At 37.8% G+C, this 16,538-nt stretch overlaps 1 protein-coding gene across 2 annotated transcripts in view; it reads right to left on the minus strand.

The window, feature by feature from the left end:
• LMBR1 (limb development membrane protein 1) overlaps window positions 1-16,538 on the minus strand; it is a 69,818-nt gene that overhangs the window by 32,854 nt on the left and 20,426 nt on the right. For both annotated transcript variants that reach the window (XM_050708980.1, XM_050708981.1), the window contains one exon: window positions 9,825-9,926. In XM_050708980.1, the coding sequence (XP_050564937.1) occupies window positions 9,825-9,926 (102 nt within the window). The remainder of the gene's footprint in view (window positions 1-9,824; window positions 9,927-16,538) is intronic.

Consider the following 16,538-nt stretch of genomic DNA (forward strand, 5'->3'; position numbering starts at 1 on the left):
ACACCAAGGCATCTTTCCTGAACATTTAACATAGAAATAACATACTGGGAAAAAAGTCCTTCGAAATTTTAAAAGAGAAGACATACCAGTCTCTTAAAAGCTAGTAAAAGCTAGACAGGATACCAGAGAAAAAGCAGGTATCTACTAGGTGGAAGAAAATAATTACAGCCTGCAGTTTTCATATGTTACGGCCTGCTCTTCCCTCATGTGCAAAAGCTGTTAAACGCAAAAAAAGGGGGGTATGTCACAAAGCTCTTAGTAAAAAGGAGAAATGCACATCTTCTATTGATACAATAGTAAAAGCATAAAACCCAAATGTTTGGGGGAGAAAGGCAGGAAGAAGTGAAAGGACACACATATAATGAAATTATGGCTATCCCATCAGTATCCCCTTTCCCCCCCAAGTTTCCTCTGTTGTTCCATTAGCTAGCTCAGCCCTCGCTAATTAGCTCTTAGGTGCTCCACTCCCTCCGCCTACAAAGTTTCCTAGACTTTTCGAAGCCACCTGCAACAACAACATGGGAGCTGTGGGATTTCTGACAGTGTGAGCCTCCCTACGGTCACTTACTTTTGGATGAGAAAGATTCTTTCCTGCTAGACTGGAGTGATAGGAAGAAAAATAGATATTTTCCATCTTCTTTATAGCTTGGCAGAGGATTAAAATAAGTAACCTAAAAGTATAAAGACTTGGAATTTGTGATAGTGTTTCTGGTGGAAAGAAACCATAAAGATTAGTTCTCAGAAGCAAATGACACGTAGAACACAGATCACTATTGAAGTTCTAAAATAAAGAGAAACATTAAGTTTTTTTGGTGTCAATCTCTGCTACCCCTGGCATGGGTAAATAAGATGAGGAAGAGAGCACCAGACTGCTACAACTCCCTTTTAATAAACTGGGAAACTGTTCAAAAAAAGCTGCACCAAAACAAATAAGAAACATGAAAGAGGTCAAGGATGAGAGAAACTCATTGCCTTCTTCAAGCCTTTAACTCAGACATGCTTAATGCTTAGACACCTGCCTTTTTCCATTGATTGAAAGAAGGCTCTTCCAGATCTCCTGAATCACAGTCATTTTAGGCATCTTGCATTTAAATACCTCCTCCCTTCCTTCTTGAAGGAGGACGCAAGTTTCTATTGAAATAATTATATAAATTTTATTATAAACTGAGGATTTTAAAAAACGAACAAGAAATACATCTCAGGATTTTTAGATATATAGCTATCAGTACCACAAAAGAGTCTACGGACTCTGAAATTAAAAAGAAATAATAAAATTATTCATTTCTGCCTTAAAAGAGAGCATCTACACTGTCTCAGTCATTTCAAAAGATTTCAATTCCAACTTAAATGCTTTGCTGCATGAAAAGTCCAGTAACAAGAATAAAATGTAACTCCCATGGGACTACATCATTTCTAGAACCTCCGGCTTCAATTCACATCAGTCTAAAATGAAGAGCTCCCAGCACAGTATTGGGAGCTCTACCATCTGTATCCTTTACAAACAGAAGTACTTAGCATGTGTATTTTTACTCATACAGAACTCCTTAAGTTAGGATAAACTCAAAAATTGTAACTGTAAAAAATAAAACAACAAACAATAGATGCATTCACTAAGAGAGCACCAAAGATTCACAATTTACTCCATTTGCAGGGCTGCAGCTACCTGTTAAAGCTTTTAGCAAAAAATTATGGAAATTCCACAAAATATAAGCATGCTAAATACAGCAGAACTTTGTAGCAGCTGAACTGTACAAGTTCAGAACGATGTAGGAGTGAGGAAAGCACAAGAGTTCAGCAATGCTTTTCGTTCCTGGCTCAGGCAAGGTGGAATAACTAATGCTCCAGTGCTAGCTTCTGGAGCCTAATTAGTTTCACAGATGACTACCTACTCATGCAGGAGTCATCTAATACAATTTCTTAGTGTGCTAGCAAAGTAATGGTCAGGAATCTACATTTTGAAATAACACTAAGCTTGTTTGGGATTTTCTTTGCACAGTATTTTTATCCCAATATTACTAACAGGCTTTGTTTCATTCTGTTATTGTACGGATTTTTATAACTGCAACACATGAAAATGTTGCAAGACCATACATTAACCTGACATTTTCCTTTTCTATCTGCTTTGAAGAGCTGTTCAAAAAGTAATTATAATCTTAACCCCATAAACTACTGCAGAAAGACAGAACCATTGCTCAGCTATGAAGTCACAGTAAGGCAGGTACTGCCAAAAAGCTATGCCGAATAAACTACACCCTTAGTTTATCTCCTGTTACCTTATTTTCTGTAAGTTGCTCTGAGGCATCTTTAAAAGAAGTACATTCTAATTTATGGAAGCAACCAACTGACATTTAACTACTTCAATGAAACGGAGCACAGATCACATCTCATCACATCTTGATCCAATGTGTGCGACAACCAATATCCACTTATTTCCCCCCTCAGCTGTCCTCAGATACAAACTGTTACATATATTCAGCAAACCATAGATCTCCTTATGGTAGCATAAAAAGGTCAAATTTTGCTTATGAAGTCCCCAGTGGAGTTCAGCAGGATGTTTTATAAAACCACATGAAATGTTTTATATATGTACAAAAGCAAGTTCACGCTAAGCTGTTCTTCCTCAATAGCCAAAGAATGCATGTTATTTACCTAGAAGTTGCTGTCTTGTACAGAAATGCTGTCTTGTACTTTGTTCTTAAATGTCTAAATACAGACACTATGCAAAATTACACATGTGGAAGTCTAGGTTTTGAAATACAAAAATGAATATAACAAACATTCCCAACTTCTTCTTGACCTATATATAGAGCAATTTTCAGGTTCTTACTGTCTTTATCTTACCACAGTTGCACTCATTCTGAAAGGACAGGAGAGATCCCTGCTTTACTTTTATACACAAAGCTGTTCTCCTCTCCTACTAACTCCCAGTATAGTTATATATTCCAATCACAGCTCCCCAAAAGCAGTCCATGCACTCACATAAGTCTCTTCAGACTAATTTCATGAAATATATGCTTAAGGTAAGAAATTCTCTTTTCCTCTGCAGAACTGCAAATAAAGGACCTAGTGGTGTAATACTATAATTTTAGCACGTTTTCAGACAGTCTAGTGTAGACACTTGTCAATGTGACATGCTGACAAGTAGAGCAGACTTCCTCACCTTCCACTCCCAGATATTTCAAAAGTTCTTCTTACATTCAGTATTAGATGTGCCTAAACTGGCCTCTACATCACAAATTATAAAAACACCAAGTTCAGCCGTGCACAAGTTGTTTCTGAGACCTCAGTGAAAGCAGCAAGCATATGAAGATTTAAACTCTTTATTATTTTCAACGCAAAATTTACCATTAAATATACTCCTTAACTATCCACCTTGCATCTTACAGATTACAAGTTTGTATGACTGTCAGTTAAGTATGCTGTTATAAGGGAGGAGAAGCCCTGATCAAGCTACTTGCACAATCAGAGCTGCAAAATAATCAGGATTTGCTTCTAAACAACAACAAAAAATGTCTAATAAATATTAGGTGGTGTCATTTTAAATGACTCTGGTTTAACGAACTAGACTTCATATCTGAACTAAGATGTTAGCTTATGTCAAAAATACAAAACCAAACAGCTGCCTTTGATGTGACTGATTAAACAACTTTTGTCTCTGGTATTACTAATGGAATGAGCAAATGGGCTGCAATATAACGTACAATAATTCAGTTACATACTAGTAAATATTTCATGGAGATCAGAGCACTAAAGTTTCAGTTCATGCTGAATGATTTTATAGACAAATAAATAAGAGCTAATACCAAATAAACATACACTGTCAACAGGGTACCTCAAGACTATTTGGTGAGCCATTACCCACTGTGGCCCATGGCTATTGCCACTGGAGGTACAAGCAAGCATAAAATATGAAGTCAAATGCTGTTTCCAAACAGGGTTCAAGTCTCTTGCATTCTCCAGATTGCTTTCACAGAAAAAAAGCAGGACAAATGCAGAAAACTGACTGTTTAATTCAAGGTAATCTCATATTAGAAAGATTTTCCAAGCAAACTTCCCCAGGATTATATTACAGGAACAATTGCTTTCTATGAAATACTTGCTGAGATTAGCAAAGCAGTTTCTAAAAGTAAATAGTTCAAAACTACCTGTGAACAGATTTCTTCTATTGGTTTCATCACATGGCAAAAAAAATATACTCACTAGTTTTGCTGTGTGTATCTATAGGACTCTGGTTTAACTAAATGTACAGCACAAGAAGATAGTTTATTTTAAGTAGAAAAGCACGGTAATTAGAATTTCCACATCCACCAAGAAAGGGAATAGGCAGCTTTACTTATCTCCATTTGTGATGTTTACTTTCCCGAAGCTTGAAAATGCTATGCACTGCAACATGATACATTTAAAATTTAAGCAGAGTTCAGTCTTACTATTTAGTCTCATTAACATGACTAGGAAAATATGTTTATCAATTACATTTGTCTTTGCATCTATCAACTTGAACACTGGAGATGGAAGATGTACGCACCATGGCTACTCAGCAAGTTACAGCCTATCTTTACAGCAAAAATAAAGCTGTTTCTCTAAAAACGCTCATAACTGTACTTTTGCAGAGCTCCAACATTTCACTCCCTCCCCAAATATACAGTTTTATTTACAACGCACCTTCTTAAAAGTAGTGCTCTAGAGAAAGAGGGGAAGGGAGCGTTTAAGAGCAGAAATCTCCGTCTTTCAATATTTGGGACAGAACCCATGTACCAGGTTTTACTTGCAAGGGCTAAGCTGCAACTGCTAACACAGGCAGGACTTGGCAGTCACAATAGCCAAGTTTTATACAGTAGCAAACACTATGCAATAAACTGTTCTGAGCACTGGCCCATCTCACCTGCCTTAACCCTATGAATAAATTGCTACATGTTTAAGTGGTGGTTTTTATTAAAAATAAACTCAATGAGAATTCGGGAAGAGATATCAAGGGAAGGCAAGCAGATGGAGAGACTAGCTGACACATAACAATAGCTGGTGAAATATTACTCTTATTTTCTGTAATAAACACCAAGATCAAAACATTATGCAAGTTAAATTTCCTTGAAAGGTTCCCAGCAGGAGTTTTCCTTTTTGTTTGTGCAGTACGCGATTTCCTCTCACCCACAAAAAACATACCAAGAATGTGCATGTGCCACTAACACTAAGCAGCACTTCCTTAATCACTCATTTCCAACAATTTATGGATGATCAGTGGCAAAAACGAGCAAAAATAATGAAAGCATGCAATGAAAGCTCATTGAGACAAACCGGCTTGGACTTCCTACTCATTTCTGTGTCTCTTTAAGATGGGGGTCTGATACAAATTAGCCACTGGGAAAAAAGTCATCTGGTCATAAAATACAGTACAGGGTCACTTTTATGTAAGTTTGCCAAAAGGGACATAAACCAGGACAATTTCAAACTGTGACACAGGATAGAAGTATATTAAAAAAATCTTTGTTCCTCCTCCATTGTGCTGTCATGTTGCTCAGCTTTATAGACGTTCTGAGCACCAGCTCTGGCCTCTTCGCTTCCACCTGGTCTACCTAATTAATTAAGCAAGGAAGTTACCTCAAATTTTTGTACTATTTGTTTTTATTATCATGCACTTCTTTTGATGTTCCAGGAGTTAACCTCTTAATCCACAGACTGTGTGCTGTGTTCTGAACATTTTGGGATGTCTGGATAATTTGGATAATTGGTCAGGATGTTGCTGTCGCTCATGTTAAACTTTATGCCATGACTTCAAGTTCAAAGATCAGTATTAAGGTAAAATGCTTCATAAAGCCTTTTTAAAACTCTGCACTCCTGATCATGCAATATCTAGTTATACCAGTTTCTCACGGTGGTAAATGGCACTATTTGTATTTTCTTACAAGGAAATTACTCCTAAACATCTTTATCTTTGTCAACTTCAAACAAATACAAATTTCAGTTGAAGTTACATCAAGAGAAAGCATATTTTAAAGGTCAAGAAAAGGTACAGCAATTACCTCCTCAAAAAGGTTCACCTCCTTCACCCAGCAGCATGCACGTAGTTTTCTTTGCAGCCTTATCACCCAAGGAAACACCAGCACCGTAAACTACAGAGACTCAACTACAAATACCACAACTTTCCCTTTTCAGAATAATAAGGGATGAGGTTAGTTATGACATTAAGAAACATGGCTGACACCTTTGTTTCGTACTTGTACTACAGAATTTGTGAAGGTCGGTGGCAAAGAACTGAATGAGGCTCTAAAGAAGAAATAACTTGACGCACAGACTCTACAAAGGAAGACAAGAAGAATTTAGAATGACATCAAAATGTTTAAGACTGGTGCAGGAGATTAAACTTACTTCAAGCTATCCCAATAGTTCAGTTAATAGCATTGGCTAAAGCTTAATATATTGCAACGATCTCTTGACTATTTCAATAATCTTGAAAAAGCTAATTCACAAGTCCATGTAAATATCCACGTGTGCACAAATTCACACACAATGGGTACAGATATACACAGATATACATACACCCATACATACACTACTCCAGTTAACAGAAGCCTGCATCTGCCAGGATGGAAATAAACTATAGCAAGCACTTAAGCTCTTTAAAAGGGCATGGGCAACCCCCTTAGGCCCAAAATGCCCTTTTTGAATTACCATAGTGGTTTTAATTAAAAACTAGGCAGAGAATCAGTTTGATTTCCAGTACAACATTGCATCCGTCCACGGTGAGTGCCTAATTTCCGTATTTCTCTCCTCTGTGCAATACACAAGTGCTTGGTTGTTTTAAACTGTTGCCCTGGGGAAGGCAAAGAGTCTGTAAGAGGGGCCATGTGCCATTTAGGAAGTATACTAGCAACCAAGAAAAAAAAGCCATGGTAAATTGGAAGATAGTTAATCAATCCCATTCAGATTCATGAAACTTAACCAGTTAAGGGGGCAATGCTTCCAGAAAAGAACACGGAAAGAAAAGTTATACAAAACTGATAACGCTAACCTATGAGCAATCTGAAATAAAGCTCGCAACAAGTTCACATGATAAGAAGTAGATAAAAATCAACTTTTAGCATAATCTGTGATAAACACTCAGACAAAAGCTTTGGGGATTAGACCCATATGTGATAATGACAAACATCACTGTCACGACTTAAGCTGAACAAAGAAATCCAATACAAAAATGAAAAAGATGATTCAATTTCAGAACTGAACCTCTTATTCATTCATTTTTCAGAACTTTATTAAAATCCAACAAGCAACTCTTATATGAACACCTTCAAATGGATGTCCTGACTGCACACCCAAATCCCAAATGACCTATTTATTCATTATAACAAAAGTAATTCAATGACAAAGTTAAGATGGCCTGCATAGAAGCTTCCAGTGGAACAGTCTTTTCATCCAATTTTTACCTGAACAGGTATCTAAAAATCAACTGCTCCCCCTATTCCATATACCCAACTCCCAGCTGAAAGATTAAAGACTACATATCCTGTGCCAAACTTCTTTATTCAAGATCCTCGCATTTACAAGAAAATCGTTCTTCTCTTAACCGCTGCAAGTTTCGCCAAACGTATGAAATGTTTCTTTAAATTGAGATCACTAAAATCTGATTTTGCCATTTAACAATAATAGCATTTGAATTATTTTTTTTAATAACTCTGGCCCATTAGTCTGATGTGATGAATGACAGAATATGACGACTTTTTATTTTGGTTTTGATTGTACTTATGCTATTTCTAAAAAAAAAAAAAGTTTCTTAAAGTACCAGAATTCTACATGGTAATAATCATTTCAAAATCTTGTCTGAAGAGAAAGATAACCAATGTGCCAAAATATAACAGAAAACCTTTCTTGACATCTGCAGACAGATTATGGCTCTCTCTCATCTAGCTTTATAAATGGTTCCAAGTGTAAACATGCAATAGCGACCCTAACTCTCTTGATACCGGCTACCAATACATCCCATTCATATGTTCAATAGTTACAGCATAACTTTTAAAGTTTTAGGTAAAGTCCAAGTTTAGTGCAGCTGGGTTGCATAATGCATTTATTGTAGACAAATCTACAGGTCAAAGGGACACACTGGCAGTACCATACACAGTATGTTAAAGAAAAAAAACACTTGTTTTTGGTTGGACTGCAGAAGACAAATCCCACTAAAGTCAGCTAATTTACACATTAGCTGTAACTAGACACTTAGAGACAAAAGCCAAATGGAACAGCCTCCACCTGGAAACTGAAAGGTCAAACTGAGTTGCTGAAAATGTTCTCAGGCCTATGGATACCTGAAGGAGAGGAAAGCAGACCGTTTTCCAGCCATGTGGGATACGCGTAGAGTTAAATATAGTCTATGGACAACAGTTGGCCCGTCATCAGACTCCTTTGAAGTCAAACTCATTAGCGTGGTCGTACTGAAGTAACTTGCATACATCCAGTGCAGTCAGTAAAATATAACACTGCAGTTGCATCGGTGAGCTCAGACCATGCTATCAAATAAGTGCTTACACACCATCGTGCTTGAGTGCCACAGGTCCCTCCTGACACAGCTATCTCATTCAGTCTATGTAATCTACCAATAGCTTCAACAGTGAAGTAAAACCCCTGTTTCTTCACATTCTGTTCTCTGAAATTGAGGTTTTCTTCATGCTGTGCTTTCTAAGTATCCTTTTTTCTTTGCTTTCTCCTATTCTCTCAAGGGTCTACTTGAACCCTAAAATCCCAAACTGGATGTAGTACTTCATTGGAGACTTTCCCAATTCACGAAGAACAACAATGGCAACTTCATCTCCATGATGCATTCTTGTCAATACAACTAAGAACTATGTTTCCTACCCCACCGTAATCATCACCTTACTGATTTATGTTATATATGATCCACCAATGACTCCATCTTTTGTATCCGCCCTCAGCGGATTTCATTCTCCTAGTTTTAGGCCACTTTCCAATATCCTTTGCTTTCTAAAAGCTATCATCCAAAGGGTGTGGAATTTTCTTGTTAGTATCATTAAAAACAAAAAGTGTAATCATTTGGATGATAAAGATTTATGAAAGCATGCTACAGCTGGTCCCCATACAATTGACTTCAGTTATTTGATATTTACCACTTGAAATTGAATTTGCCATGCCTCCCATTACAGTATTTTTGTTAATTTCTTTAGTTCGCATAATATAATTATGATGTTATTCAGAAATTTCTTTCCCAAGTTCCATGCTTCACTGAAATAGTCAGCCCTCCCAACTTTCACATACCTAACTAAATTATCCTAAACGGGTAGAGAATAACAAAAAAATTTCTTAACATATTGTTAATACTGACAATCAGGCAGTTGGACTAGATGATCTTTGAAAGTTCCTTCTACTCTATTCTAAGGAGAACTTCATTTACATTATAAATAGACTTTTATAACTCACAAATCAAGGTGGCTGTTTTATTTTTTAAGTTTTCCTTGGGTCATCTATTAAGTCACCCTTTCCATTAATAAGAAGCCTGTATTTCTTTCTGTTGCTTTATTATTAGTATATATACTGAATCTTCTTTTGTTTTAACATGCCCAAAAAAATCCTTTTCCTCAAAAAAAACTGATTCAAACATTTTAAAATACAAGGTAACCCATTTTCTTGATACCAGTGTACATGCCATGTACTGTATACTAACTTCGCCTGCCTGTTCAATATTGTACATTTGTATACGCACATACGCATACACATCCCAGTATAGCCCTCCCAAATCTGTAATTTGTTCCATCAGAAATGAGGACTGAAAATGGAATATGTACTGTAATCACTCCATATGTATTTAACAGTATTTTCCTACCTTTTTAAGCCAGCGAATCCTTCCGATTCCAGGAAGAAAAAGGCAAAGGGCATCAACACAAACAAACATAAATTGGAAAAAAGAGAAGCAAGATTCCACAAACCTGCAATAAACAAGAAAGTGTACATTGTAAGTTTCTCAATTTTAGAAAAATTAATGTCACATTTTCCTTCTTTACATATAACAATGAAGCATACATTAGTACTACACAGTCAGTTTTATGGATACTGAGTTACCTCCAGGTCATTGCCAAAAAAATACTCATTTCTCTGCACAATAAGTTACTGACACAAATTGGATATCAACTTCAACAGCAGCGACTATCTGAAGTCTTGGAAGAGAGACTGCAAACTCCAGTGGACTACTCCCACAATAATCCACTCAAGGATATTTACATGTGTTTAACATTTTCAGGAGAGAACTATTTTATCAACAGCGAGTCCCACAAAATTCAGTTCTGTGTATTCACTACCTCCCATATTTTTCCTTGAGAGAATCTCAGACAAATCATGGGTTTTAACATCAGCAAGACAAAAACACCATCACCACCTCCAAATTAGAAGATATAGTAAAGGCAACAGCAGCCTTCTACAGTGAGCTGACTGGCTCAGTGGTCAATCGGAGAGCAGTAGATGATGTTTATCACAATTCCAGTACAACACTTACAACTTCATCTCCCAGAATATCCCTATAATTAATGAAATATGGGCTCAGTGAAGAGTGCATTGGACTAAAATTGCCTGAGCTTCTGGGCTCAAAGGGTTGTGATCAGCAGCACAAAGTCAGGCTGGAAGCCAGTCACCAGTAGCATACCCCAGAAGTTAACAATTGTCTTCATTAACAACACAGAGAGTGGGAAAGAGTGCATCCTCAGCACGTCTGCCTATTAATGGGAGGAGAACGGGGAAGAGCAGGGGTTTGTCATTCAGACAAACCTCAGCAGGCTGGGCAACCAGGCAGAGAGCACACCAATGACCAACTGGCCCAACAGTAGCTTTGCAGAAAATGCCTTAGAGATCCTGTTAGATACCAAGTTGAACAGGAGCCCTTGCAAGAAAGAAAGCCAACAGTATCCTCAGCTATACTAGAAGCAGCGCTGCCAGCACTCCAAGGGAGGTGATCCTTCCTCTGCTCACTGTGTGCACATCTGGAGTGCTGCATTCCCCTGCGGGCTCCTCCATACAAGAGGGACACAAACACACTGGAACGAGCCCAGCAAAGGACTGCAACTTAAAGGATTGAAGCATCTTCATAAAGAAGAGGTGATTTTATTAATGCATGTAAGTATCTGATGTGGAGTGGGTAAGGATGACAGAGTCTGATTCTTCACAGGGGTATCTAGTGAAAGGAAATGAGGCAGTGAGCACAAATGAAAAACAGGAAAACCAACTTAGAACACAAGAAAAATCATTTTCACTGTGACTGTTGTCAAACACTGGAACAGGTTGCCCAGAGAGGTTTTTATAACTTCTGTTCTCTGGTGTACTCCAAATACGACTGGAGACTGCCCTGAGCAGCCTCATCCAGCAGACCCTACGTGGAGCAGGGGGGAACAGCAGACGGTTTCCAGAGGTCCCTTCAAACTTCAACCATTCTGTGATTTTGAAGAAAAACCAACGACTAAAACTAGGACATCTGTAAGACACATGTGACATCTGCAGGAAGGGATAAGATTTGGAAAACAACCTGAAGTGATAACTGATCTCCGTTAAGGGTAACTGTTTTATTGGGATTTTCTGAGCCAGACACCTTCTATCTAACAGCCCGTTTCTGATACATGTCCCTATCATCATCCTATCAAACATTTGTAGGATGCTATGTTTTTTCTTTATAAAAGCATTAGTTACCTGCAACTTACTACTAGCAGAGCTAACAGATTTAACTAGTGTTACATGTACTGCAACCTGAAAACACAACTCTTTTGTAGTTGAGAAACAAGCTCAGTCCCTCACCTTCCCCAAAAAACATGTATTTCCAGTCCTACAGGACTATATATCACCTGAAATCCCAAAAAGAACATCCCCGCGATAAAAAAAATAATCCTTCTCAGACCAGCTCTCTTTCTAAAAATTCCTCCATTTGGAAAGCATAGGGAAAGGAGGCATTTACTGCATGTCTGGGGAATTCATTATTGACAGAAACTCCTGCATTTAGTTCCAAATGTAAAATGCTTATCAGTTATCTTCATCTACCTCCTCCTTAAAAGACTTTCATCACGTACGTTTTTCCCCCCTTATTTGAATTTCAAGGAGAAAATGGGGGGTATCTGCTAAGCAACAGACAATAAAACAGCATTCCAAAAGATGCACAAAATACCAAAATGCTAAAGAAAACAGACTGCCTCATGGTGGTTAAACTTGAGTTAACAAAGAGGGGGATTTTTCCTTTAGAATTTGCTGTCAGGAAGCTCCTGTTACCACTGAAGAAACATTAACACATAACATCAGGAAGGCTGTCAGCAGCAGCCCTTATCAGAGATACACACATGCACTCAGGTGCTTGTTATTGTATATATATTTTTTTTCCCTCCAGGGGTGTATATTTTATTTCAGTGGCTTTCTCTGACTGAGATATAGTACATTCAGTTACCCAAAGCTGAATACCCATTTGTCCAAATTTCAGCCATTGTATCACACATATACGTACAGAACAGTTCTAAGAGATGCAAATAGTACATACAGAGCATTTTAAAGGATGGGAAGGTGGTGCACATCTGGGCTGACGTTTAAGTTGAAATCCAAAATGTACACATTAGCAGCTGATAGGAACCACGTTTACAGAATATTAAAATTACAGCACTACAATGTACACATGACATTATGAGAGGTAAGGACAGCTGCGGTGCTGATGACGCACACACTTTCCTCAGAGTAAAGGGAACACGAGATTTAATAGACAATATATTATATAATAATCATCATAACAATGTAATAGCCTTTAATATCAACAGGTTCCCTTTTCTTTTCCTACCCACCCACTTCACTGACTTAAGAACATAGAGGGCCTTCTTCCCCTACCATATTTTTAATCCTAATTTGATAACTCAAATCAAATTAAAATACAGCCCCAAAAATAATTCTTACTCCACTGATTGCATCATAAAACTGTGAAAGACACTCACAGACTTTAACATATACAAAAGCTTTAAGCAGTCTAGTCATTGGGTTTTTGGTCATTTTTTTGGTTTTTTTTTTTTTTTTTTTTGGGGGGGGGGGGGGGGGGGGGGCTGTTTATTTTACATGCATTTGTAGTGACCTAAGAAAATCCCCATAAAATAAGTTAATAATACAAAAATTAATAACCCCTCAGTCTCTGGCAAACAGATTAGAGCCTCAGCAATTTTTCTTCTCTTATTCGTGGGAGTTTCATTACATTTTACCTCCACCTGGTGGCTGTATTTAACAACAGCACGAACGCACATCCAGCTGTCAGAAGTAGCTCTGGGTTTAGTTCAACACACATTAGGTAAGGTTATTTATACTGGATCTAGCTATGGGCCTTCTGCCTAGTTTCAAAGTTAAAGGAATATACTTTCCATTTCTTAAGTGCCAAAACCAATGCAGCAATCCACAATACAAAAAATTAATATCACAATCAAGCATCACGGACTATATCTGCAACTGATAAATTAATGCAAGCACTCCAATGAAATTTTTCGATTTGATGGGAAACAAAACATTACACAAACTATACATAAAGTCTATGCTAGACAATTATGGAGATATGAACACTTTCTGAATTTGAGTGTTTGTGATAGCTCTATCAACTCTCAAAACTTGCACATATATCTCATGATTTATTTAGTTGGACCATCTGTAAATAATTTACAAAGTTGGGCCGTTACACGGGATTTTTTTTTTTTTTTTAAACAAAGCAGTGCAACACTATTCTGCAAACCTAGTGAAGGCCACAAGAGGGAGCTCCTTACCACAATAAAGTTTCGAAATAGCAGGTTTTTGTCAAGTTCCACTAACAGAAAGCCTGTGGTCAGATCTAAAAATCTGGTCAAATTTCTGACAGCTTCACAACAACTGCAGAAAATCTTGTTTTAGTTCTGTCATCTCTACCCTAATGTAAGCTTTGGTCAAACTTGGAAACTCAACAATGCTGAGCTTCCTACCATGCTAGCCATTGCTACTGGACTGAAAATAAGTTATACCATGCATGCAGAAAGTGCTTGCTTTATTTTCTCCTCCAAAAGACTATCCTTAAAGCAAAAGATGACAGTCACAGGAAAATCCAGATGCCTCTGTATGTGAAAGTTATTTTTTTCAAGCAGATTTCCAACTATCTCACATTTTCTTAAGTAACGTAACAACCCTGACATAGAAAGAGTATTTCAGAGTTGTTTAATAGAAGAATTTTCACTCTGCAATGCTGTAGTTTCTCCCACGTCAGCTCAGAAGTAAGGATTATTCTCCATTAAATAGGTTTTTTTCCCATGTTTTGGAGTGAAGAATGTGCCTGAACAGCTAAATCTCTGAAAAACTATAATTTCTCCCCACGCCCCCCCATGTAGGAGGCACACCAAATTAGCGTTACCCCACAGTATGTGTGACAGGATAGATCATAAATAATCTGACTAGAAAGAGCCTCTCTAGTCACAGAGCCTGATCTCCTGCTTAAAACTGCTAACCTGTAGGTGTAGTCAGGCTTCTCAGGGCTTCAGACAGTTCAGGTTTAAAAAGTCTCCAAGGATTTAGTCTCTCTGAACAACCTTTTCCAGCATTTAACCATGCTCATTGTGAGGAATTTTTGCTTTATGTCCTGCAAACATTGCTTCTTGCCTCACACTGCATGCGCCAGAGAAGAAACTGTCTGTATTTTCTCTACACGCCCACTCAGGTCAGTGAATACTGCTGTTAGATCCCCTGAGTTTGCTCTTCTCCAGAACCTCTGCACCCTGGGACACAGCCCAGTGACTGGTTTGCTCCCTTTTATTACCTAACTCTGCCCTTATCTACAACAGCCAGGGTCTCTTTTCCCCCATACTTCACAGCTTGGGGCACAGACCTGTGAAGTCTTAGAGCAGACCTTGCCAGCAAAGCCAGAGGTAAAGACCATCTCGACTACCTCAGCCTTCTTCAGGCTGACAGCAGAAGAGTGCTTTCCTGGATTTTGCTCTACACAAGCCCCTCACCAGTTGCAACTCCAGCCATACCCCACCATTTCCCAGTTAGGGCATCAGGTTTTCCTAATTTCACCCCAGAATATTAAACCAGGTGATGTTTCTGCACTCCTCCTAGGTAGTTCATGCCTACTTTCACTAGCTGTGAACTTCCTCTTAGTTTTGAAGCTCAGGGGTTCCCTATTAAGCCAGGCCAGCCTCCTACCACACCACTCCTGCTCATTGTCTTGCACACTGAGGTGGACTGTTACAGGACTTTAAGGAGGGTATCCCTGAAAATAAGCATCTCTCCTGGGTTCCTCTGTCTTGAGGGCATTCCCAATGAATAGTCCACATATGCAGCTCCTCAACAGAACAGCCTGTTCTCTTAAAATGTCTTTATCCTGTTTTTCTTCCTCGCTCTTCCTTAGATCTTAAACTATTCAAAGTCACCACAATCAGGGTTGCCATCAACTAGCGTATCTATAAGCAGCTCCTCCTTAATTGTTATTTTAAAAAACCTTTTACTGTCCAGATAACAAAAAATACTCCACTAGTTTCAGAAATATGATCATCGATATGCTTTATTTCCTGGCTTTACCTACCTGCATTTAATCTGTTGTAAATTTCTTTAGTCTTATTAAAGAACTGCAAATCAGGGATCTGGAAATTCCTGAGTTAGCTGTGCATGAGTATTATTAGATACTTTGCAGAAGTATTACCAAACAAAAGCAAAATTTCATGCAAAGCCCAAGTACCATCTGTTCACAACAACTGAAAAAGAACCGTAGGGTTAACTTGGAATTTATTCATTTCAGATTAAATAAATTGTTTCTGGGAGCAGACATATTATCTCTTTTCTCCCCCCCCCCCCCCCCCAAATCTACTGAAGAACATCCCATTTTCACAGTTATTTCCCCTCAGACACAAAGAAGTGTGGAAAAAAACTTTCAAATATTAGTACCCATTATACATGTTCACATACACCAAAGCATGTTAACCAGTCTGGAAAAGCAAACAAAACTCACTCTGCCGAGCATCAAGGCATCATTCCTGCAAGTATATTTGCAGAAGTTACACTTGTCTTGAACTATTTCAAGGAAAACATCATGTATTTTTATTGTGACACTTTATTATGCTCAGAAAACATATTCTACAGTTTTCCTCACTTACAAAAAGTTAGGTTGAATTTAACTATCTAATCCCAACTACTCATAGATAGAAAGTTTATTGAAACAAATTTTGTATTTAAAGAATAAATTTATCATTATAAGCAAACAGGCTTATGACTCTTGCAGTTACACATAAGGAAGGCGTTTCAACAGTGCATTTTCAAGTTAGTTAGCTTCTGGTAGCTCTAATTCTACATTGATATTCAAAGCAATGCATTTGGTTTAATTCCAAGTCTTCATATTTCTTTAAAAAACAACAGAACAGTGAAGACAGATTTTAAGGATGCATCACCCAGCAGCAAAAACAACTAACCGATAACGTATCAACAATTCATTTAGCATTTTAAAGGAAAATGGGGTTTTTAGTTTAAAAATAAGAACATATCTGTAAATGTATAATGAAGACATCAATTTTAATTACATTATGCTGAGTACT

The sequence above is a fragment of the Cygnus atratus genome, chromosome 2 (assembly GCF_013377495.2).
Source record: "Cygnus atratus isolate AKBS03 ecotype Queensland, Australia chromosome 2, CAtr_DNAZoo_HiC_assembly, whole genome shotgun sequence".
NCBI classification, from domain to species: Eukaryota; Metazoa; Chordata; class Aves; order Anseriformes; family Anatidae; genus Cygnus; species Cygnus atratus.